We start from the raw sequence: 26,799 nt of genomic DNA, 5'->3' as shown, positions 1-26,799 counted from the left end.
ATGGGGCCATCACGCTTTGGATTAAGAGACATTAAAATAAGCAGACCTCGGTTTGAGGATAATCACATTGTAGACCAAAGATCGTGCGTGGGCTTCATTGGGGCAATGCATGCCATGCACGTGTTTGTGTGTGTATGTGTGTATGTGTGTGTGTGTGAGAGAGAGAGAGAGAGAGAGAGAGAGGAGGGAGAGAGAGAGAGAGAGGGAGAGAGAGAGAGAGAGGGAGAGAGAGAGAGAGAGAGAGAGAGGAGGGAGAGAGAGAGAGAGAGAGAGAGAGAGAGAGAGAGAGAGAGAGAGAGGGTGTGTGTACAAACAATTATATGAATTGTACGTTGACGATAATATATTTATATAATTGCAATGTGTTGATATGCAGCAAGTCATACGTGACCAAAATCAAGGCCCGGGAACAATCCTTCGTCATTAACAAGTTCGCCTTTGCCTTATGTTCACTTTTCGTGGGGACGGACTATGATTTCAGTACGTATGTGTTAATAATAATTTATTAATGAGAATTTAATAATATTGATGATAAAGAATTATACTCTCATGCAATTTAGTTTTAGTTTATCTATCTGCGCACGGCAGAGGATCATGATTCGTGGAGACAGCTGACCGGCAACGTGCTCAAGAGTACAAGCCACCATGGATGATATCTATCACCACAGCCATAACAAATCATAATTGGATTCAGTAGTCTGATGTCACGCCACCCGGCAACGGCGGCCATCTTGGTTCTAAACAAAGAAAATATGTACTTTTTATTCTTCATGCTGGCTAGGACTTTTCATATGTCTTGTGATCAGAATATGTAAAAGTCAAAACATGATCAGATTTATTGGGTTTTTTCCCCTCTGGATACGCGTATATGCTCGTCGGAGAAATATTTCATACGGGCGTCCGCCATTGTTCCGATAGTTTAGAGCCAGTGTTACTAATTTACCATGCGCCATTAGCAAGGAAGTGACGTTACGACTGTTGTTAGAGTATTACAGTGATGGTCTTTCTTCTAAAATAGAAATCATTTGTATTTCTCGAAAGAATACAGAAACTTGGCCGTCATTGCATTTTAATTGTAATCGTTAAGATAATTATTAGAAACTCTTTATTTCTGAAAAAAAAATTCGATAAATGTGACCCTTCGCCTCAAAACGGTATTAAGTCGGGATGGTTAAGATGTTGAAAATTGAATTTATAGCCAGAAATATCAGACTTGTGTTGAGTTTGTATGTTTTATTGAGAAAAATGAGTGGAGCAGGCACTTATGTTGGTGACAACAAGATATGAAGTGAGTAGAAAAGTGCCAGAAGACAATAGAGAATAAAAAATTTTTTTTTTCGCGGCGGTGGTGGGGTTTGAACCTGCGACCTTATTGGTACGACAACTCCGCCTGGCAGGTGAGAGCGTGGCTCTACCGTGTGAGCTATCCACGAACACAAAATATTCGTTTCAAACCCAAAGTCATTTCTAGATCCCTCTCTCACCCACTTCTTGAGATCGCCGATTCGTTCGCCACCATCGCGAAGTAATTTTGACCAGCAGTTAAGCTTAATAGCCAATATTCTCATCACAAACATATAACATAGAAACGATTGAGACATTGAGTATGCTCCGGTGTATGGGGTGAATTTTTAATTCAGAAAAGTGAGTGGAGCAGGCACTTATGTTGGTAACAACAAGATATGAAGTGAGTAGAGAAGTGCCAGAAGACAATAGAGAATAAAAATTTTTTTTTTCTCTATTGTCTTCTGGCACTTTTCTACTCACTTCATATCTTGTTGTTACCAACATAAGTGCCTGCTCCACTCACTTTTCTGAATTAAAAATTCACCCCATACACCGGAGCATACTCAATGTCTCAATCGTTTCTATGTTATATGTTTGTGATGAGAATATTGGCTATTAAGCTTAACTGCTGGTCAAAATTACTTCGCGATGGTGGCGAACGAATCGGCGATCTCAAGAAGTGGGTGAGAGGGGGATCTAGAAATGACTTTGGGTTTGAAACGAATATTTTGTGTTCGTGGATAGCTCACACGGTAGAGCCACGCTCTCACCTGCCAGGCGGAGTTGTCGTACCAATAAGGTCGCAGGTTCAAACCCCACCACCGCCGCGAAAAAAAAAAAAATTTATTCTCTATTGTCTTCTGGCACTTTTCTACTCACTTCATATCTTGTACGTTTTATTGAGGAGAATGGATACCATATTCTAGGGTGCTAATGCCAACAATTTATATTTTTGACCAGTTTGACATTTAATTCGGCTTTTAAGCATATGGTTCGTTCCGACATAATACCGATTTGAGACGATAAGTCACAAATAATTAGGTTTATAGTCAGGTTAATACAGTTAAGTGAGCATTACTCATAAACGCGGATGGCAAAAAACAATAACAAAGACCTGAGTCACGTCATCTTCGAACTATCTATAATATATGAGTCACATCTACCGTGGCCTTCGTTAAGTTATGGCCTGACACTGACCAAAAAATGACGTCAAAATGCCAGTCTTTTGCCACAAAAGAAAACAAAACATATCGTGAGTTGTATTCAATAGTTCAACCGATGAAATAACTTGTTTCCATGAGCTCCACTAACGACAACTCACTAGACGGTGCAAAAACAAAATAATGACGTCAAACTGCCAGTCCTTTTGGATTTCAGTATCAGGCTATAGATAGAATGCAGTTGACGTCATTCAGGTCTTTGTTATTGCTTTTTGCCATCCACGTTTATGAGTTGTTCTCACTAAACTGTATTAACCAGACTATAAAAGTTCATGGTTACACAGAGTTTGTGTGTTGGTCCGTTATACTTCCGGATGGCAATGTTGTGAACTCCTTGGCTAAGCGCATTCTATCTATAGATAGTTAGAAGATGACGTCACTCAGGCCTTTGTTATTGTTTTTGCCATCCGCGTTTGTGGGTTGTTCTCACTAAACTGTATTAACCAGACTATAAAAGTTCATGGCTACACAGATTTTGTGTGTTGGTCCGTTATACTTCCGGATGGCAATGTTGTGAACTCCTTGGCCAAGCGCATTCTATCTATAGATAGTTAGAAGATGACGTCACTCAGGCCTTTGTTATTGTTTTTGCCATCCGCGTTTGTGAGTTGTTCTCACTAAACTGTATTAACCAGACTATAAAAGTTCATGGTTACACAGAGTTTGTGTGTTGGTCCGTTATACTTCCGGATGGCAATGTTGTGAACTCCTTGGCCAAGCGCATTCTATCTATAACATAACGATAGCTACGTATCTTCTCACTATATTTTCCTCTCCCTTTATTATTCTGTTTATCTTCGGGAATTTAGTGTTGTGAACAACCGCTTCTTACATTAAAATGAATGGTCACATTGATATTATGATAAATCTATGTCTATTTTATCTCCAGTTTTTAAATTCATTATAACATGTGCGGCTATGTGGTCTAGTGGTATGACACTCGCTTTCGGATGGGAAGCTCCTGGGTTTGAGCATTGCTTTGGCGTATAGTTGAGTCCTTGGAAAATGCTCTTTACTGACATTCTCCCACCGTACTCAGGTGTAAAATTAAAATGAGTACAAGGTTATCTCTGTCGAAAGAAATATATTGTAATATCGCCTAACATGGGTCATGCCTCGTTCTACATGTTACGTTCTGCGCGTTGCTGTTGGTCAGTAATCCTTTGTAAAGCGCTTTGAGCACGTTATTGGATATTGCGCAATATAAAAGCTCAAGTTTTTAATATAGGATTTTTTGACGGTTTTGGACATATTAAATGAGTTAATACTCTTTTATCGCGCAAAATAACTCACGATGAAAAATATAACGAATTTGATCAATGCCAACCAGTGAAATAATACCTTGTTTTTAGCGTTGAGCTTTCATATAGCGCAATATCCACTAAAAGTGCTCAAAGCGCTTTACAAGGGGACCCTGGCCAACAGCAACATCTAACATTTAGAACGGGACATGACGCCTGTTAGGCTGTAAACGGTCAAGTACTCATTTTACACACGAGTACGGTGAGAGAATGTGAGTAAAGAGCCTTTTCCAAGGACTCAATTATGCGCCGAGCGAGGCTCGAACCCAGGACTTTCCAATACAAAAGCGAGTGTCATACCATTAGACCACATAGCTGAAAGAATACCTTATATTCGTCTCTTCAGAGTAATTTTCTTAGATAGATCGTAACCAATAATTTGTAAAATGCTTCATTTTGCAATGAAATCAAGTCATCTCTAGTGATCATTTTAGAAAATGTTTGGTTCATCATCAAAACCTGTAAGAAAGTACCTTCCAAGGAATTCCCTATTTTTCGTCACACTTATCGGTGCTGAGCAGAACCAAAAAGACTGTCGACTAAATACATTCATTACTGATCGATATTGAAGAACTTTGAAACTTTCAGACGAAATCCAATGGATCTTAACGTTATTTTACCTTTACAAAATCCGAGATTGAGTTGGTATAATATAATATTATTCACATTTCGTTGAATAGAGAATCTTTTGTTTTAAATTTTGTCCTCTAAAGGCATTGCAAGTCGTCAAAGTATGTCTGTGTTTTGTTTTTTTAAATGATACCATTTCACATTTTAGGCGATAAAAGTTTGTTCTAGTTTATTTTTTGAATTTCAAAAATCAGTTTCCGAAACAAATATCAAAGACAAGAATTTCACTTTTATCTACACTTTTCTCAGTATTGACATAGATCTATATAGATTAAGCGTCTAAAGTACCAAGTACGTGTTGAGATCTTCGGTACTGATATCAATTACCGCCCATCCTTAGCGGTCAGAACCCACTAGTCCCATATGTTGTTTGTTTTCATACCATTGAATCATTGAGTTTTCACCGGTTTTACGGAATTGTGAAGAAACGATGAAAATTAGGAGAAATTTAAGGTACAATTATTAGATGTTGAACCTTAAATTTTTCTTGTAAATGTGACCCATCGTCTCAAAACGGTATTATGTCGGAACGAACCATATGCTTAAAAGCCGAATTAAATGTCAAACTGGTCAAAAATATAAATTGTTGGCATTAGCACCTTATAATATGGTATCCATTTTCCTCAATAAAACATACAAACTCAACACAAGTCTGATATTTCTGGCTATAAATACAATTTTCAACATCTTAACTATCTCGACTTAATACCGTTAAATGTGACCCTACGCCTCGAAGCGGTATTAAGTCGGGATATTGAAAACGAAGAAAACCGGTTTAAAATGGGAATGGTCAAAATTATCAAATTTCAGTTTTTGGTTGTTTCAGAAACTACAATCATTTTTATACATGTAGACGTAATAATTCAACATATATATTGAGGATAAGTTATATAATTTAAAGTTTAAAAAAGCAACTATCAATAACACATTCAAAACGAGAGTTGACTTTCTCTCAGAGAGCAACCATTTCCAAGACTTAGTAATATTAAGTCTTTTCTCCATCAATACCATGTAAGATATCACAGCAAAGGGCGTGTCTTTATCTACCTCAGAGAAAGCATGACTGTTTCCACAATTTCATGGTTCAACCAATAATGAACTCTAAAAACTGTAAACAAGTCTAGGTTTTTCCCTGACCACTTTACAAATGAATGATTCTGATTGGTCAACGATCATTACTTGCGCCTGTTGGCCATTAAAATGCCCGGACAACTTGTCATGACGTCAGCATGCGTGTGTTACATATGTGTGTGTTTGTGCATTTTGATCCACACCACGTGCTATTATTTCTTTGTCTAGTTGCATTGGTTAATGACCGAGGTGAGGGTCCTTTGTCCCTCTTTCTTTATTCATGAAAATATAGGACATGCTAAGATTTTAATTGGGTGGGGTTCCTGACCTCCCATAGTGGGCAGGGAGGTACTTACTGTCTTCTATCCCCCTATATCTGTTTTCCAACTTGTTTTCCAACTAGCTTTCTGTCTTTGTCTTGGAATGAGTTTACTTGGTTTTGTCCTGGCCCTGACCGGATACCCTTGGTGAGAAGGGAAACAGATGTATAGTTAGTTTTGGGAGATGATATTTTTTTCCTTGTAAATCATCTCTCTGTTATGCAATGTATTCTGTTTTGTTTATATTATATATGCTTTGTAAACATTTGAGTGTATTCCTCTTAGTGGGGACCTGTGCTTGTGTCTGGATGAGACTTTTATGTGATCTCAAACTAAGTACTTCGATAGTTTGCTCTTGGAATCTACATCTGTTTTCTATTTGATCCAATTCTCCTTTGTCTTACTTTTTCTTGGTTGCTTTAATTGTAATTCTAGAACTTATTACTATTCCATTTTCTTCCTTTTTACTAGCGCTGATTTGACCTTAATGTGTTGCAATCGCCGTAAAACCCTTTTTAAAAAAACAAAAACAAAAAAACATAAGACTTTAATAGAACAACAGTTGTCCATCTTATACGTACAGAGATTGTTGTAGGATAAAAATTTAATTTTAAATACAAAAGCAGAATAGTAAATAGAGCCTTCAACAATCAATAAACTGCCGATGGATATACGTGTAACTAAAAAGGAAAAAGGCTAAATGTATGGATAGACAAACAGAAAGAGAGACAGACCTATTAATGGATAAATACATAGGTAGATATATAGACAGATAGATAGATAGATAGATACATAGATAGATAGATAGATGAGATAGATGTATAGATAGATAGATAGATAGATAGATAGATAGATAGATAGATGAAAAGGAGAGAGGGACAACAAGAGAGAGAGAGAGAGAGAGAGAGAGAGAGAGAGAGAGAGAGAGAGAGAGAGAGAGAGAGAGAGAGATGTTCGTTTTGTCGTGCTTTCTTTGTATACCGAAAGAGAGGGGTGGGGGGTCTTTTTAGACAATCAACAATGTGAGTGGACCCTAAGAAAAACTTGAGAGATTCAATAACATGTTTTCATGTAAGTCATTGCACAATAAGCCCCAATCCCTCCTCCTCAAGCTGTCATCTGACTCAAAATGGAAACAATGCAATGAATAATTTGACCATACCCATTTCTTTAATTGCAATCTCATTGGCCAATACGTTTCCAGTTGATTGACTATGACTTACTTTGAAACAAATAGATGCTTTCTTAAACTATGCCTACAAATCTTTGCTCCGCCTCCATCCCTTTCTTCATGCCTACCTCACTCTATCCGTCTCCCTTTTGTTTCTTTCACATATACAAACACACAAACACACACACCAACACACACACATACACACACACACACAAACAATTATACAGTCAGGCTTCAATCTTTCCCTCCCACCCTCTTAATGCACAAGCTGTCTGTCTCTCTCTCCTACCCCTCTCGCTCCTCTTTCTCTCTCTCTCTCACTCTCTCACGTGTGTGTGTGTGTGTGTGTGTGTGTGAGTATCTTACTCTCTTATTCTTTCTCTTCCTCTCTCTCATCCTGTTTCTTGATATTTCGTTCCCTGCTCACCCGGCTTCACATAGTTTCAAAACTGTACTTTCAAATTATAAACCATTCTCTAACTTTTAGCATTTTGAAATCGTACTTCCTCTAATAGTAGGGGGAATTAGGTCAAAAAAACTCTTGAATTGTGCAAATCAGGGTTGAAAGCATGAAAATTACATATGTTGTAAAATATGAAAAACCCTGTAATGTATGATATAGAACCACTATGAGAGATCAGTGTCATGGTCTCAAGTGAGTAAAGAGCTACTCGACTGTGCATAAAAATATATGTAGAATGAGGCCCCAGAATTTACTAGTTACTATAAATGAAAAATAATTAACGATTTGTTCACAATGAAATAAAAATAATGATGAAATTTAATTAAAAGAGATAAACAGTGATCGTAGCAGTTACAAATAGAGATGTGAATATATTACGTAACTTATGATAATATGTCAGGTTCGTAAGTTTACGTTTCCAGGCAGTTGATGGGCTTGGATGATCTATTCCTCTGATAACAGGATTGGACTCGTAAAATTCCACTTCCAGGCAATTGGTAAGGGGTTATTGTGTAATTCTTTGACAGCGGGTTCGGGTTTGATCCTTGAAGATTATACAATCAAAGTTAAAAGCTCCGGCGACTTAATGGTGTAGATATAATATCTACAAAGTCCCAAAAGATAAAAATCTTCCAGTATATATAAGGAATAGAGCGACTGGCCGTCCGGCATAGATTGTGGGGAGAAGTGAGTGTAGAATGTTAGACCTATCAGCTTTTATAATAAGTGGCTACGTGACAGAATGTAGAAAGAAAAGTATTCACTAATTAGAAATTAATTCGAGGGAAGGCTATAAAAGGAAAGACGATCTAATATTAGAAGGTAAAGTTTATCTAAGCCTACCGAAATATAACTGGAGTGAGATTAATTCAGTTCTTAATAAAATAAAATTTAATAAGATAATTGTGAACAACCTTTACTGTGACACCCCCCACCCACGTTTAAAATATACTCTTTAACCATTATGGGAAAGATAGATTTTACAAACGGAAGTAAATTTACTATCATGATACTCTAGCATTAATCCATTGTTATGATTTGTGCTACAATTAAATTATTTATTAACTAGACATGGAAATGTTTATATTAACGTAGGTATATGAATGGGTGACAATAACAATGAAAGATTGTGATTACAAATCATTGTGATGAACAACATGATGGCAATGTGATTACAAATCATTGTGATAAACAATAGTGATGGCAATGAAGCATGATTTAAGTCGATGATATGAAGGTAATTTACTGAATGAAATGAATGAAAATGTAAATGGAATATTGACATTTCAATTATTAATCATAAATGAGTGAAAATTCATAATAATAATAGATAAAGAGAAGATTTCCCAAATCATGAATGGGTATGGTATATATATCCAAACAATACTCTATGTTACATTAAGTTGGGTCATCATGTCTACAAATAAAATTATCGAAATTGTGCGTTCTGATTTGGCATAATTTGCGAGGTAACTAACAGTATGCATGGGAGGTTAAGTTATACCCTTCTCACGTGTTTACACTAATCGAGAAAGTAGGTCGGCGTGAATATTTTCACAGCCTGGTATGTGAGAGATACTGAAAGAGTAATTTTGCAAAAATAGACTCTACCTTAGTACTCTACTATTATTCATTTTGTTATTTCTTATGTACGTGAGTGGTTTATGGTCCGTTTCGACCACAAACTCTTTTAGCAGTAGATATCTGCTGAATGTCTTTAAAGCAAAGACGATGGCCAGTCCTTCACGCTCTATTACAGAGTATCGTGATTCTCTGTCCAATAATTTTCTGCTTGCATATAAGCAAGGCATTAGAGTTCCCTCATGCTCCTGTAATAGTACACCTGCGATGCCCTTATCAGACGCGTCAGTTCTTATAACAAATTCTTTTGACATGACGGGTAATTTAAGAATTGGTTCTGAACAGAGTAATGCCTTTAATTGATTAAAGCTATTCTGACACGCTTCTGTCCAAACAATTTTGTTCGGTGACCCTTTCTTTGTCAGATTTGTTAGCGGTGTCGCGATGTGCGCGAAGTTGTAAATGTATTTCCTGTAAAAATTTAGGAGCCCAAGTACTTTGCGTACTTCTTTTTTTGTTTTAGGTGGTTGCAATTGTGCGATTTTTGTTTGTTTTTCTGTCTCGGGTGTCTGTGTCCCATGACCAACGGTATGACCGAGAAAATCAATTTCGTAAAATACAATGCTTGTTTTTGACGGTTTTGTTGTTAAAGAATTACGTTTTAATGCTTCAAGCACTAATTCTAAGGTTGTCATGTGATCAGTCCATGAGTTTGAGAAAATACATGCGTCGTCGAAGTATGAGAGTGTAGACGGGATGTCTTTTAATAACATACGCATCATTCTTTGGAATGTCGATGCGGCTGTCGATAATCCAAATGGCATATAGTTAAATTCTAACAATCCTAATGGTGATTGAAATGCTGTGTATTTCTTACATGATTCTTTCAGTGGAATCTGCCAGTATCCTCTAGAAAGATCACATTTAGTCATGTATTTTGCTTGAGATAAGGCAGCAAATAAATTCTCTTGATTTGGTATTGGTTCTGCATCAAACACTGTTGCTTCATTTAATTTGCGAAAGTCGATACATAGCCTTATCGATCCGTCTTTCTTTTTCACTACTACTATTGGTGATGAGTATGGGCTTGAAGAATATCTAACTATTCCTGTATCTAGCATATCCTTAACTTCCTTTTCAACTTGTTCTCGTGCGTGAGATGGAATAGGATAGTTTTTCACGTTGATAGGGGTAGATGTGGTTAACTTTATGTCGTGTTCCACTAATGTTGTATGTCCGGGTGCGTCTGTAAAGACTGACTGGTACTTTTCTAATAATGACCTGATTTCTCGTTTCTGACATTCGTTTAGTTGAGGATTGATTGTGACGTCATTAATTGTACTATTTTTAGAGTTACCGTGTTGTGGGGTGTGTTGTAGTTCGACATCATCGCTGTGAGTTTCGATGATTAATCCTACATTTGCAGCTTCAACATGGTTAAATATTGGTTGTGATAATCTGTCTCTATCAAAATATTTTTTAGCATGTTTGCATGGAATGTCTTTGTTGTGTTGTTAATTTGAATCTCGTAATTAACACCAGATCGTACTGCTAATACCTTGAATGGTCCTTTCCATGTAGCTAAAAGTTTACTCGAGTCATCGGGTAAGAGTATTAGTACTTTGTCACCGATCTCAAATTTTCTTGATTTGCTTTTGCGATCAGAGTATTCCTTGTATTTCTCTGCTTTTTTAGTGACGGATTCCTGTGCTAGCTTACACGTGTCCTCTATTCTGTCTTTCAGGTTTCTTACATATTCGTAAGCAAACATAATTTCGTTATTGTCCTCCTCATTCCCTTTACAAATGTCGGCTACTATATTGATCGGGCCGCGAGGTGATCGTCCATACATCAACTCAAATGGGAAGTAGCCTGTAGATTCTTGGGGTATTTCTCTATATGCAAATAGGATTGCTGGTAAGTATCTGTCTCAATCATCTGGTTTTTCTGCTGACACTTTTCTTAACATATTCTTTAGAGTGCCATTAAATCTTTCACAAAGACCATTTGCTTGGGGGTGGTAGGGATTTGTGAATGAGTGTTGGATTCTCATGAGTTTCATGGTTTCATGCATCATATGTGATGTAAATTGGGGTCCATTGTCCGACAGTATCTCATTTGGTATGCCTATTCTAGTAAAAATTGTCATCAATGCTTCAGCTATGTGATCCGATGTAGTTGATTTCAATGCTATCGCTTCTGGCCACCTGGTTGCGTAATCGACTAGTGTTAGTATGTGTGTATGGTTTCTATCTGATTTTGTTAAAGGGCCTATAATGTCAATTGCAACTTTTTGAAAAACTTTTTCAATAACTGGGGTTGTCTCTAATGGCAATCTCGGTATTCTGCCTTTTGCGACTCTTCTTTGGCATGTGTCACAAGATTTCACATATTCTCGGACGTCTTTAGTAATTCCAGGCCATGTGAAATTCTCGGATATTCTCTTCAATGTGGAAGAGCTCCCAAGATGTCCAGAAGTTATTGAATCGTGCGCTATTCCAAGGATTTTGTTTCTGTAAATACTCGGCGTGACCAGTTGTTTAGCTATTTTGTTTCTTTTCCTATGTAACCTAAACAGAATATCTTTTTCAATGATGTATTCAACTTTTGATTTCGTCCCTTTGTTTGCGATATTGAAATATGATGTTAAAGTCGGGTCCTTTTTCTGTTCTTCAATGAACGTGTTCCTGTCAAATTGTTGTGGTTCAAGAGAAATAGTCATTGGCTTCTCTGTTGTCTTAGTCATCTTTCTTGTTTCTGCTAGACAAGCTGTTTCTTGGGTTAATGACCATTCTTTTACATCTGTTGGGTTGTCTTTAAGACCTTTTATATTGCCAACAATAACATCAGCGACGGGGTTGGGAAGTATACAGCATTCCACTATTCCTGTATAGTATGGGGTTTCTATGTACACATTAGCTGTTTCAAAGGTTTCGACTGTGCCACTGAATGTGATGCATTGTACCGTTTTTTCCAGTTTTGTCTTCGTCATTGATCAAAGATGCTTTTATTCCTACTGTACTGCATCCTGTGTCTCTCAATATTTTGCAATCAGTTCCATTAGCTTTGCCTTCACAAAAAATAGCGATCCTGACTTGTGAGTTTGTGTTAAAAGTGACATACCTTTCACGCAATACACATTTATATTTTCTCCTGACATTACTCGTGTCTGATTGTTTACACTTGTTTGGAGTGATGCATTTGCAGTTTCTTTTGGATATCCCACGATTTTGTAACATTTGTCTGCTGTGTGGCCTTTCATTCCACAATATTGACATTTAATTATAGGTTTGTTGGTTTTCTTATACTCAGTATTATTGTCAGTGCTATTTCTTGTTTTGTTTTGATAGGGTCGGCTATGGTCTCTATTGAACTGTTTGTTTCATGGTTTGTTACTATGATCATCTTCTTTCACTTGCGTGATCCGAGTGATTGATCGGCTCGTTCTATTTGAGTATTGAACTTTAGGTGTACATGGACTCTGAGCAGCGGCAGCGTAGTATGGTTCCTTCAATGTTCTGCTAAGGGGTGTCAATGGATGTGCGCTGTTAAAGTTTTCTGCGTAGATTTTTAATTTGTCCAAGTTTTCTGGCTTTCTCTCTTTAAAGAATGCGACTAAATCTGGGTTGCAAGCTTGATAGATTCGATTCTTCAGCGTGAGACAGTAAAGGCCTGCAAAGTCGTCTTGTTTTACGTTTGCCAACTCAAGCCACCGATTTAGAAATTGAGTAATTCGGTTCACGAATGTATTAAAGTCTTCTCCACTTTCCGGTTTTGCAGTGTGAAACCTTTCCTGGTAACCATCTTCCGTTAATCTAAATCTTTTTAGTAGAGCGTCTTTAATTTTACCATAGTCATCTGCATCTTCAGTTGTTAAGGTATAGAAAACTTTTAGCGGTTCTCCAGATAAGCAGTTAATCAAGGCTGTGGCCCATTTGCTTTCTGGCCAACGATAACCTTTAGCCTGAACTTCGAATCGGTGTAGGAAGGATTCTAGACAGTCTGAGCGTTCATCGTATGTTGGCATGCGTGGAAGTTTCACGAAAAATTTATCACTATTATTATGTTTTCTTTCATGACCGGTTTTTGTTTTTTCAATTTCCAGCATCATTTGGGTCCTTTTGGTTTCTTCTTCTGCTAAAGCTATTTGTCTTTTTAGTTCCCTTTCTTGGACTCTTTCTTCTCGTTCTTCTCTACGTATTCTTTCTTCATTTTCTTCTCTACGAATTCTTTCTTCGTGTTCTTTTTCTTCTCTACGAATTCTTTCTTCGTGTTCTTTTTCTTCTCTACGAATTCTTTCTTCATTTTCTTCTCTACGAATTCTTTCTTCGTGTTCTTTTTCTTCTCTACGAATTCTTTCTTCATTTTCTTCTCTACGAATTCTTTCTTCTTTTTCTTCTTTTATTTTCTCTTCGCACCATGAAAATATTCTTTTCTGGGGTATTTCTAAGTCCTTTGCGAGACTTAAGTATCTTTTATATGCTTCCATTTTTGCAATAAATTAGTTACGATATTTTATATATATTATATTGACAGGTTACTGTTACTGACTGTTTTATTTATTTACACTTACTGGAATGAACTGTTCTATTGTTAGAAATCTCTCTCTCTTATTTCAACGTATTATGTATGTTGAATTCGATGCCTTTTATCGTTATATCTTATAAAGCAATGTGTCAATACAATGCGGAGTTATTATGACTTGTGTCAATAACAATGTGTCAATCGCGTGTACTCTAAACTATGTTACTACGAAAAATGTATCACCAATGTGTGTGACTCGTCGTTAGTTTGTGTACAATTATTCGCAATGACGCTAATATACTAGAGTGTGATAACAATAATAGGATGCCAAAATAATCCCAAGTTATCTATCACTAAATATAACACGACGGCTAGTAGACTCCTTTTATTATTATTTAGTTTTTAAAGACTTACTTTTCAGAACATAATATATAAGTGGTTTTCGGTAACAGTAATATGCCAAAAATGCATTTAAAACAAATCACTATGCAAAACAAATCACGATGTCTATAGTTACTATGTGATGCCCAACTCATGTAAAAGAGAATAATGAAGGATATATTTACCAACTCAGTTCGTGGCTGGGACCTCTCTCTTGTTCAATGGTTGTTCAACAATTGTAATTAGGCATTGAAGAGTGTTTAACAGTGATGTCTGAAATACAAAACAATAAAATATCGTAAGATTTACAATAGTTCCAAAATGTGTTCACAACACTGAGTGATTGGATGATAGGTGAATGAATCGTTATGGAATGTAAACATATTGAAAACAATTCATGAATGAGGCAAACAACAAAATGAAATGAGTGATATAATAACAACGTGGACAAGGAATGAATGAATGAATGAAAAACTGAGTGAATAGATGAATGAATGAATGGATAATGTATGAATGAAAGAATGAAGGGAGGAATAAATGTATGAATGATTGAATAAATGAGTGAATAAACGAATGAATGGATGAATGAATGAAGAAATGAATCAATAAAATGCTATTCAATTTGAATGAAAGAATGAATGGATAAATTGCTATTCCATTTAAATGAAGAAATGAAAAAGAAAAAAAATAATTAATCCTGAAAATAGGGAGTTCAGTTAAAATATGATCAAGTGGGGCAATTAAGAGTTTTACAATTTAAACTTTAAAGTTAGATGAAATAGATATATGTAACTAAATAAATTCAATTCTTTATATGTGTCCCCTCCAAAATGTCATGGTCTCAAGTGAATAAAGAGCTACTCGACTATGCATAAAGATATATGTAGAATGAGGCCCCAGAATTTACTAGTTACTATAAAATGAAAAACAATTAACGATTTGTTTACAATGAAATAAAAATAATGATGAAATTTAATTAAAAGAGATAAACAGTGATCGTAGCAGTTACAAATAGAGATGTGAATATATTACGTAACTTATGATAATATGTCAGGTTCGTAAGTTTACGTTTCCAGGCAGTTGATGGGCTTGGATGATCTATTCCTCTGATAACAGGATCGGACTCGTAAAATTCCACTTCCAGGCAATTGGTAATGGGTTAATATGTAATCCTTTGACAGCGGGCTCGAGTTTGATCCTTGAAGATTATACAATCAAAGTTAAAAGCTCCGGCGTCTTAATGGTGTAGATATAATATCTACAAAGTCCCAAAAGATAAAAATCTTCCAGTATATATAAGGAATAGAGCGACTGGCCGTCCGGCATAGATTGTGGAGAGAAGTGAGTGTAGAATGTTAGACCTATCAGCTTTTATAATAAGTGGCTACGTGACAGAATGTAAAAGAAAAGTATTCACTAATTAGAAATTAATTCGAGGGAAGGCTATAAAAGGAAAGACGATCTAATATTAGAAGGTAAAGTTTATCTAAGCCTACAGAAATATAACTGGAGTGAGATGAATTCAGTTCTTAATAAAATAAAATTTAATAAGATAATTGTGAACAACCTTTACTGTGACAATCAGTATTAGTTGAGATACAAGGTTTTTAAGATAGGAAAATTTTGAAATGGACGACAAAAAGTTATTTCATTTTTATTGTGTAAACATTCGAGGCAAGCTGACCCAAGGTTGTTTTACGTCATCTCCAGCGTGTTGCCAGCGCCGTAAAAACCCTTCAAACACATTTAGCTCAAATCACTCTCTCTCTCTCTCTCTCTCTCTCTCTCTCTCTCTCTCTTCACACAAACACACACACACACAAACACACATATAATATAGATAGAATGCGCTTGGCCAAGGAGTTCACAACATTGCCATCCGGAAGTATAACGGACCAACACACAAACTCTGTGTAACCATGAACTTTTATAGTCTGGTTAATTCAGTTTAGTGAGAACAACTCACAAACGCGGATGGCAAAAACAATAACAAAGGCCTGAGTGACGTCATCTGCATACTATCTATATATATTGCGCTCACTGGATTATATTTCATGTTCACCTTCCTGTACTTGCCAATAATAGCTAATCACAAATACTTTAATCTCAAACTATAGTCTCGTTAGTTTTTAAAGTTCATGTTGCTCTACGTATCACTAGAGGCACTTTTTAGCACTCTCTCTCTCTCTCTCTCTCTCTCTCTCTCTCTTTCTCTCTCTCTCTCTCAACCAAACATACACACACTACAACCACCACTACCACACCACCACCACATCATCACTACCACTATTACTTCAACCACCACCACCACATCATTATCATTACCACTACTACTACAACCACCACCACCACATCGTCATCACTACCACTACTATTACAACCACCACCACCACCACATCATCACTACTACTACTACTACTACTACTACTACTACTACTACTACTACTACTACTACAACTACTACTACTACTACTACTACTACTACTACTACTACTACTACTACTACTACTACTACTTCTACTACTACTACTACTACTACTACAACCACCCACACCACATCATCGCTACTACTACAACCAGTTCCACTACTACAACTACAACCACCACCACCACCACATCATCATCACTACCACTACTACTACTACTACTACTACTACTACTACTACTACTACTACTACTACTACTACTACTACTACTACTACTACTACTACTACAGCCATTATCTCTCTCTCTCTCTCTCTCTCTCTCAAACACACACACACACACACGCACACGCACACACACTACGATCACCACCACCACCACCACATCATCACTACCACTACTACTTCAACCACCACCACCACATCATTATCATTACCACTCCTACTACAACCACCACCACCACACTATCATCACTACCACTACTACTACAACCACCACCATCACCACATCATCATCCCTACCTCTCCTACTACCAGCACCACCACATCATCATCAATACTACTACAACCATCACTACCACTACTACTATAACCACATCACCTTCCCTACCACCACTACTACAACCACCACATTACCATCCCTACCACCATACCACAACAACCACCACATCACCGTCCCCATCACTACCATCACCACCACCACCACCACATCATCATAACTACTACAACCACCACCACTACATCATCACTACTACTACTACAACCACCCACACCACATCATCGCTACTACGACAACCACATCCACTACTACAACTACAACCACCACCACCACCACATCATCATCACTACCACCACTACTACTACTACTACTACTACTACTACTACTACTACTACTACTACTACTACTACTACTACTGCAACCACCACCAACACAACATCATCCTCACTATCATTAGGATTTGGAACTTCATTTGAAATAAGGAAACTTTGGGGCTGTATTTGGCATTGTGTTTTTATATCATAATATAGTTCTAATCAGTTATCTATTTAGATCTATACAATATTTAAACACGATACCAAATACCATCCAAATTCCATTTTTTGTGTGTGAGGAAATTCCTCTTTCGGCATAGAAATTCCTGCGAGCGGTGCCTGAAATTCCTGTGAGTCAAATTGAAAATTGACGTCTCTGCCAATTTTACTATTCTCGTCAAATTTCCAATGCCCGTATCTAAGGAGTTATATTTGCCCATTGATTTGACTGTGCGTGAAAATGGTGCCTCACATCATAGTCGATTTTCTCAAAACTTGGTTTTTACACTCTCCCTACTTCAAACGGTCATATTTCGGCAATGAAGAATCAGAATTTTATAAAATTGGTATCAAATTTTAAAGCATAAAATAAGCTATGATTGGGTACCAAAAACCCAAAATTGAAAAATCCGACTTAATACCGTTTCGAGGCGGAGGTTCACAAATATTCTGCAGTTGTTAATGTTTTGACTATAGATAGTATGCGCTTGGCTAAGAAGCTCATAACATTGCCATCCGGAAGTATAAGGGACCAACACACAAAACTGTGTGTATCCATGAACGTTTATAGTCAGGTTAATACAGTTCAGTGACCATTACTCATAAACGCGGATGGCAAAAAACAATAGCAAAGACATGAGTGACGTCATCTTCGAACTATCTATAAGATTGCCGAGCTGGATGTTTATTTCTTGATCCGGTAAAATGTGTTGCAGTAACAAGAATACAGTTCTAACAGTAACAGTTTTGGATTAGTGATGATATCAATATAAGGGACTTAACCAAGTTAATTATACCATTTAATATATTACTCAGTTGCATCCCTTAGTTCATAACTGTGATAGACAGATTGTGTTGTACAAAGGTCAGTGGGTACGGTATCTCTCGTGTGAGTTTTAAAAACTTCCATTGCTTAAAAAAAATTATTAAAAATTGAGCTTTTATATAGTGCAATATCCAGTAAAAATGCTCAAAGCGCTTTACAAGGTGTCCCTAGCCAACAGCAACACGTAACATGTGGGACGGGACATGGCGCCTGTTAGGTGATATTACACATATTTTTGTTCGAACAGAGACAACGGTGTTACGGCCTGGTACTCATTTTACACCTGAGAACGGTGAGAGAATGTGAGTAAAGAACCTTTTCTAAGGACTCTACTATGTGTCGAGCGAGGCTCAAACCCAGGAACTTCCGATCTGAAATCGAGTGTCATACCACAAGACCACATAGCCTCACTGGTACCTCTTGGTCCTCCAAAACAATTCCATACTCATCAAGTTAAAGGCTATGACCGATATTAAAAAAAAAATATTATTGTGGGTTTTTCTTTAGGGGAAGGGGTAGCAGGCCCAGATACAACAGCTACAATGAGTGATGGATTTCTTATCACTTAGTTTTCTTCGACTGCACAGCAAATATTGTGACCCATTGTCTCAAAACGGTATTATGTCGGAACGAACGAGATGCTTAAAAGCCGAATTAAATGTTAAACTGGTCAAAAATATAAATAGTTGGCATTAGCACCCTAGAATATGGTATCCATTCTCCTCAATAAAACATACAAACTCAACACAAGTCTGATATTTCTGGCTATAAATTCAATTATCAACATCTTAACCAACCCGACTTAATACTTTTTTGAGGCGAAGGGTCACATATGACAATTTAACCCCCAAAACGATAGGGTTGGATGTATTTGAAGATCTGAACTAGTGTGTAGAGAAAGGCGCTAGTCTTACATCGGTGCCTGCACCCTCGTTTCTTAATCAGATGTATTTATACGCACAAAAATCTTGTTATAGGGAATGAGATTAGCGGAAGAGTAGCGTCCCTTGATTGGACGTCACCCATAGTCTGTGACGTCACCGGCGGAAAAGTTATTAGAGAGAGAACGTCATGTTGTTTGTGCGCATGCGTCTCTCCAACCAACATGACGTTCTCTCTCTAATAGCTTTTTCCGCCGGTGACGTCACAGACTATGGGTGACGTCCAATCAAGGGACGCTACTCTTCCGCTAATCTCATTCCCTAAAGACGACCAAGCAGCACACCATTTCAACCTGTATCCAAGCCAATAAAATGCGTGAAAACATTCTGCAATCGTTGAATCATGTTTTTATTCAACAGTTCAAATCATTTTTCAACGATTACGTATTTACTAATGATAGGGTTTTCCAATGGGAGGAGTTGAATGAGAATTATTTCATCATAACTATCACATAATATGGGAGACGTAATATCAAAATGTTTTCTTTGTTGTATTTCTTTTTGCCAGGTTTAGCCATATGCACAAAGTAATTTATAGTTACAGATTGCATTTTTATGTGATAGATTAATGCAATTATATTATTATTATTATTATTATTATTATTATTATTATTATTATTATTATTATTATTATTATTATTATTATTATTATTATTATTATTATTATTATTATTATTATTATTATTATTATTATTATTATTATTATTATTATTATTATATTATTATTATTATTTATTATTATTATTATTATTATTATTATTATTATTATTATTATTATTATTATTATTATTATTATTATTTTATTATTATTATTATTATTTATTATTATTATTATTATTATTATTATTATTATTATTATTATTATTATTATTATTATTATTATTATTATTATTATTATTATTATTATTATTATTATTATTATTATATTATTATTATTATTATTATTATTATTATTATTATTATTATTATTATTATTATATTATTGTTTTATTATTATTATTATTATTATTATTATTATTATTATTATTATTATTATTATTATTATTATTATTATTATTATTTTGTTATTATTATTATTATTATATTATTATTATTATTATTATTATTATTGTTATTATTATTATTATTATTATTATTATTATTATTATTATTATTATTATTATTATTATTATTATTATTATTATTATTATTATATTATTTATTATTATTATTATTATTATTATTATTATTATTATTATTATTATTATTATTTATTATTATTATTATTATTATTATTATTATTATTATTATTATTATATTATTATTATTATTATTATTATTATTATTATTATTATTATTTTATTATTATTATTTATTATTATTATTATTATTATTATTATTATTATTATTATTATTATTATATTATTATTATTATTATTATTATTATTATTATTATTATTATTATATATTATTATTATTATTATTTATTATTATTATTATTATTATTATTATTATTATTATTATTATTATTATTATTATATTATTATTATTATTTTATTATTATTATTATTATTATTATTATTATTATTATTATTATTATTATTATTATTATTATTATTATTATATTATTATTATTATTATTATTATGTTGTATTATTATATATATATTATTATTATTATTATTATTATTATTATTATTATTATTATTATTATTATTATTATTATTATTATTATTATTTTTATTATTATTATTATTATTATTATTATTATTATTATTATTATTATTATATATTATTATTATTATTATTATTATTATATTATTATTATTATTATTATTATTATATTATATTAATTTTATTATTATTATTATTATTATTATTATTATTATTATTATTATTATTATTATTATTATTTACAAGAAAGTGGTACATTTTGCCAATAAATGTAATGCATCTCGAGGAAATTAATAACAATGATATAACGGAGTAGAAGCTTTAATTTGATTTACACAGACAATAAATGATTTGGCTGTTTTTGGAGTTTGCCTTATGTGAAGAAAATATAACGAATGGGACTCTAAGAATGAAAGATGAAATGAGAGAAGGACGACTTTAAGGCGAATAAACACAACTATTATTGTAAGGTGCGGCTATGTGGTCTAGTGGTATGACACTCGCTTTCGGATCGGAAGGTCCTGGGTTCGAGCCTCGCTCGGCGCATAGTTGAGTCCTTGGAGAAGGCTCTTTACTCACATTCTCTCACCGTACTCTGGTGTAAAATGAGTACCTGGCCGTTAACAGCGTTGTCTCAGTCCCAAAAATTTGTGATATCGCCAGACAGGCGTCATGTCTCGTCCTACATGTTATGTGTTGCTGTTGGCCAGGGACCCCTTGTAAAGCGCTTTGAGCACGTTAAGTGGATATTGCGCTATATAAAAGCTCAATTAAAAAACATTTTTTAAGAAAATACAACGAATGGGACTCGACGAATGAAGGATGACATGAGAGAAGGACGACTTTAAGGCGAATAAACACAACTATTATTGTAATGTATTAAACAATAGATTGAATTAAACGTGTGGAGTGAGGTTAGGACAGAATAAAAATAAATCTATGTCAAAAGCATTAGTTTTTGAATAATTTCGAACCTTGCACTTCCGAGAATGATATAATTTGATGAAAATTACCCGTTATTCATTTCAAACAATCACATACGTGACCCCTCTTCTCAAAACGGTATTAAGTCGGGATGATTAAGCTGTTGAAAATGGAATTTGTAGCCAGAAATATGATTCTTAAGTTGAGTTTATGTGCTTTATAGAGGAGAAGGAATATCATATTTTACTGTGCTAAATACCAACGTTTTATATTTTTGACCAGTTTAACTATAATTTGACTTTATATCATCTGGTCCATCCCGACATAATACCGTTTTGAGACGAGGGGTCACATACTTGACGCTGTGTTTTCTAGTACCTCATTTTTACATCCACAGATTCCAAAAATGCAAGTCCTGATCGTTGTCTTGGCCATTGCCACCTTGCCGTCGGTTCTTGGACAAAGTACATGTTGTCTGAAAGACACGTTTTCGGGGTTACTTTATTCAAAATACTTTAATCAGTTCACAGTCCATGCTAACTACTCTGCGGGCAAAATCTCTATAAAATGGTTATCCCACGATGAGTTATTTGATGTTACGAAGAGGATCGTTTATTTCTCTGGAAAAAATGCCTGCATTTATGATTATAATTTTCCAGAAAACAGCTTTATGAATCGGTGTGTCCCTGACAATGCAACACGAGTTTTTCCCCCTTCCAAAAATGTAAAGGTAAGAAAAACCTATAGTATACTATTGATGCGATAGAAAAGTCAATGGAAACAAATTCCAATTATACGTGAGCCTTCGCCTCAAACGGTATTAAGTCGGGATGGTTAAGATGTTGAAAATTGTATTTATAGACAGAAATATCAGACTTGTGTTGAGTTTGTATGCTTTATTGAGAAGAATGGATACCATATTCTAGGGTGCTAATGCCAACAATTTAAATTTTTGACCAGTTTAACATTTAATTCGGCTTTTAAGCATCTGGTTCGTTCCGACATAATACCGTTTTGAGTCGATGGGTCACATATTATATCGTGAGATGAAATAAAGCTAATTTCAAATCAATAGTTTTGAAATAACATTTCCCAAAATACTCATTTTAAGATAGACCTACTATTCAATGGGAGTGATCTATATTCATAATTTCGTCCAACCGAGTCATTAATCACGTGATTTGTTGCTGTCCAACGATTGGACATTTCTGAACAAATGTAAACATGCTGCTTTGTTTATGAAAGTTGTAAACACACCCGTGTGTCAAGCTGAACACAATGTCCAATCGTAATGTTAGATAGTTCAAGATCGGTGAACGCTTTTCACTATGTAGGTCACTTTGAGCACATTTTGCAATGTGACCAATGACCTCGAGGACATGGAAAGTTAATAAAGATCATGTCCATTGCCTTATGCAAGATGCGGTCAGGAGCGCGTCCATTTCCCTGCCAACCCTCTCCTTACCAACTATAGATAGTTTGCGCTTGGCTAAGAAGCTCATAACATTGCCATCCGGAAGTATAACGGACCAACACACAACATTGTGTGTATTCATGAACGTTTATAGTCAGGTTAATACAGTTCAGTGAGCATTACTCATAAACGCGGGGGCAAAAAACAATAACAAAGACCTGTGTGACGTCATCTTCGAACTATCAAAAGGAAAATCGTCAAAACCGTTACGATACAACCAACATTTTTCTCATTCAGATTTATCTTTATATCAAACAATTTGAACAATACTGTTGTTATAGTTATATAAGTACTTAACAAAATATATAGCATTTTAAAATTGGTTTTATAGTTCTTATTCCCTTTGAGTTAGAGTTTTATAATTCTATAGTATGTTGTGTGATAATGAATAACGTTTTGAGGAAAATTCGGAAAATAGTAAGTATGGAGAGAGTTAAAAGGTAGTTATGATTTTGTAGTTGGCAACATATTGTTAAAGACAATTTGACTTTCCGTTCCCACGATCACGTCTTAGCACGTTGACAATTGTTGTCATTTTGGAAACTAATCAGGATATAGATAGTATGCTCTTGGCTAAGAAGCTCATAACATTGCCATCCGGAAGTATAACGGTCCAACACACAAAACTGTGTGTAACCATGAACTTTTATAGTCTGGTTAATACAGTTTAGTGAGAATCACTCACAAACGCGGATGGCAAAATACAATAACAAAAGCTTTAGTGACGTCATCTTCGTTCTATCTATACCACTAAATTAATTATCCTCTTTAAAATCTCTATGTAGCTATTCCAAACAGCCCGACACCTTGATTCACGGAAATTCCAACATTCTTTGCCAATTTTTATTTAATTTCTTTACATTTGATATTTCTTTTATATATCAGCGAATTGTGTTGTGATACAGAATTATAATTTCCATACACGGATGAATAAAATATATCTTATCTTATTATTATCTTATATTATCGTACCTTATCTCGGGATGACCCAAATACAAATGTTACTAATGTTTTTTAAATAAACCATTTTATTTGTTTGTCAATACTGCAATTAAGCTTAGGTATGATTGGGTTTTTAAAAGTGACTGTATCTCCATTTCTAAATGTCTATAAAGTTACTGTGTAATTCCCTTTTATTCCTCATTTTGTTTTGGCTATCAAATTAAAGCTGAGATAGATTGGTGAAAATGTTATTTTTCTTAATTTTAGTTGATTAATTTTATTTTGATGAAGAGTATTTAATTGTTTTTTGAAGATTGTTTTTGAAGATTTACTTAAGTCTGTAATAAATAATTTTGTGAAATTGAATTTAAGCTTCAATTTAATTACAAAAGATTGATCAAATGAACGGTTCGGGTTTCCCCTTTATCAACAAAAGAAGATGAATGAAACACTATATGACTTTATTTGAATTTGTCGTGGATTTTCAAAAAATTGTGTTTTTGCGGTTTTGTATGATATTTAAATATTGCGCAAGATTGATATTTGGGTCATGTTAGTGGAATAATTTCTGATGCTTTAATAAAGTCACAGTCCTGAAAATATTGGGTGATTTATCTGTGTAGTGTAGTCTTAGTTCAAGAAATATGAGTTGTTTACGATTATAATTTAACCCTCTCCTTACCAAGTGATGGAAAATCGTATTTTTTGTCACGATACAAACGACAGTTTTCTTATTCAAATTTGTTTTATAAAGTTTAAAAATTATATAGAAAATATATTTGTAAGGCTTTTAAAAAAACAACATTTTGTATAATTGAGCATTTATATAGCGCAATACCCACTTAACGTGCTCAATGCGCTTTACAAGGGGTCCCTGGTCAACAGCAACATTTAACATGTAGGACGAGACATGACGCCTGTTAGGCGATATTACAATTTTTCGGACAAAGACAACGCTGTTAACGACCAGGTACTCATTTTACACCTGAGTACGGTGAGAGAATGTGAGTAAAGAGTCTTTTCCAAGGACTCAACTATGCGCCGAGCGAGGCTCGAACCCAGGACCTTCCGATCCGAAAGCGAGTGTCATACCACTAGACCACATAGCCGCACAATAGCATGTTATGGTTGCGTTATAAACTTGACTTTAACGATATATTTTGTGTGTTGATGTGTGACATTTCAGAAAGAAATTTTGAACATGGTCGGTAAGGAGAGATTTAAGCTATCAGTGGGATCTGAATATGGAATTTTGATCCAACTGAAATGCGACAAAAAAAAGTCCAAAGTTCAAAATTGAATAACTTTTGAAATAATTGCCCTACCGTGTTGATTATGGAATAAAACGTCTTATAATTATTTGTACGTTTCAAAACTAGTAACAAATATGCTGTATGTATGATTTATAGCATTGGTTTGAAGAAGATGGTCTTTGTCTCTTTAAAAATTTTTAAAACGTTTTAAAAAAAACCTTCAGCTTTTATATACCGCAATATCCACTTAACGTCCTCAAAGCGCTTTATAAGGCGTCCCTGGTTAACAGCAACACTTAACATGTAAGACGTGACATGACGCCTGGTCGGCGATATTACCATTTTTTCAGACACAACGCTGTAAACGGCCAGGTACTCATTTTACACCTGAGTACGGTGAGAGAATGTGAGTAAAGAGTCTTTTCTAAGGACTCAACTGTGCGACGAACGAGGCCTTCGGAACCCAGGACATTCCGATCCAAATGCGAGTGTCATACCACAAGATCACATAGCGCACATTATCTATAACATTTCTATTATTCAAATTTTATATCTATATCTATTTATATATATTTCTATTTTTATATCTATATATTTCAAACAATGTACTTTAAATTCCATCTCATTTCTAGGGTGTCAAGACTTGGCAGTATACGCTAAACAGTCGCTCAAATCCTCGTCCTATTAAATGGACCTTTAACAAGAACTGTGAACCTTTAATGATAGAGGACGGGCATGATACATACTTATGGATCTCATACGACACGACGGAACTGAGAACTGATCGAATACCAGGATGAAAAGGTCTTCTACTAACATTAATACTAACATAGGAATTGAATCGAAATACCCAAGGATGTAAAAGAGTTATCTATACACACAATTATACTACTAACTATGCACATGAATCGAATCCAGGATGTAAAAGAGTCTATCATTATACTACTAAACCAATTAATACTACTAAATCATAGGCACAATTGAATCGAAATACCCAAGGATGTAAAAGAGTCTATCATTTTACTACTAAACCAATTAATACTACTAAACCATAGGGACAATTGAATCGAAATACCCAAGGATGTAAAAGTATAATTTCTACTAACATACTATAACATAGGCAAATGATCGAATACAAGAGTAAGATCTATTTATACTACTAAACCAATTAATACTACTAACCATAGGCAAATTGAATCGAAATACCCAAGGATGTAAAAGAGCTATTTATCTATACCAATTATACTACTACCCTAGCAATGAATCGAAAACCCAGATGAAAGAGTCATAATTATATACTAACAATTAATACTACTAACATAGGGAATTGATCGAATACCAGGATGTAAAGCAAATTACTACTAACAATATAACTAACTA

At 34.6% G+C, this 26,799-nt stretch overlaps 1 protein-coding gene across 1 annotated transcript; it reads left to right on the top strand.

Annotated features, from left to right (window-relative positions):
• LOC144960066 (uncharacterized) lies at positions 1-26,219 on the top strand. Its single transcript, XM_078893016.1, has 4 exons — positions 1-122; positions 19,683-19,701; positions 22,148-22,480; positions 26,052-26,219. Exons 1-4 carry the CDS (start codon positions 1-3, stop codon positions 26,217-26,219), a joined length of 642 nt encoding a protein of 213 aa, XP_078749142.1.
• Positions 26,220-26,799: the final 580 nt, after the last annotated feature.

Source organism: Berghia stephanieae, chromosome 14, assembly GCF_034508935.2.
Source record: "Berghia stephanieae isolate SIO BIC M18660-M18661 chromosome 14, UCSD_Bste_1.3, whole genome shotgun sequence".
Classification (NCBI taxonomy): Eukaryota; Metazoa; Mollusca; class Gastropoda; order Nudibranchia; family Aeolidiidae; genus Berghia; species Berghia stephanieae.
This window is presented reverse-complemented; position numbering and strand designations above follow the sequence as displayed.

Bases quoted from the DNA above. Each gene is read 5' to 3' on its own strand.
- LOC144960066 (XM_078893016.1), top strand. From the start codon at position 1: ATGGGGCCATCACGCTTTGGATTAAGAGACATTAAAATAAGCAGACCT. The intron at 22,481-26,051 runs GTAAGAAAAACC...TCTCATTTCTAG, and splicing joins CCCCTTCCAAAAATGTAAAG to GGTGTCAAGACTTGGCAGTA.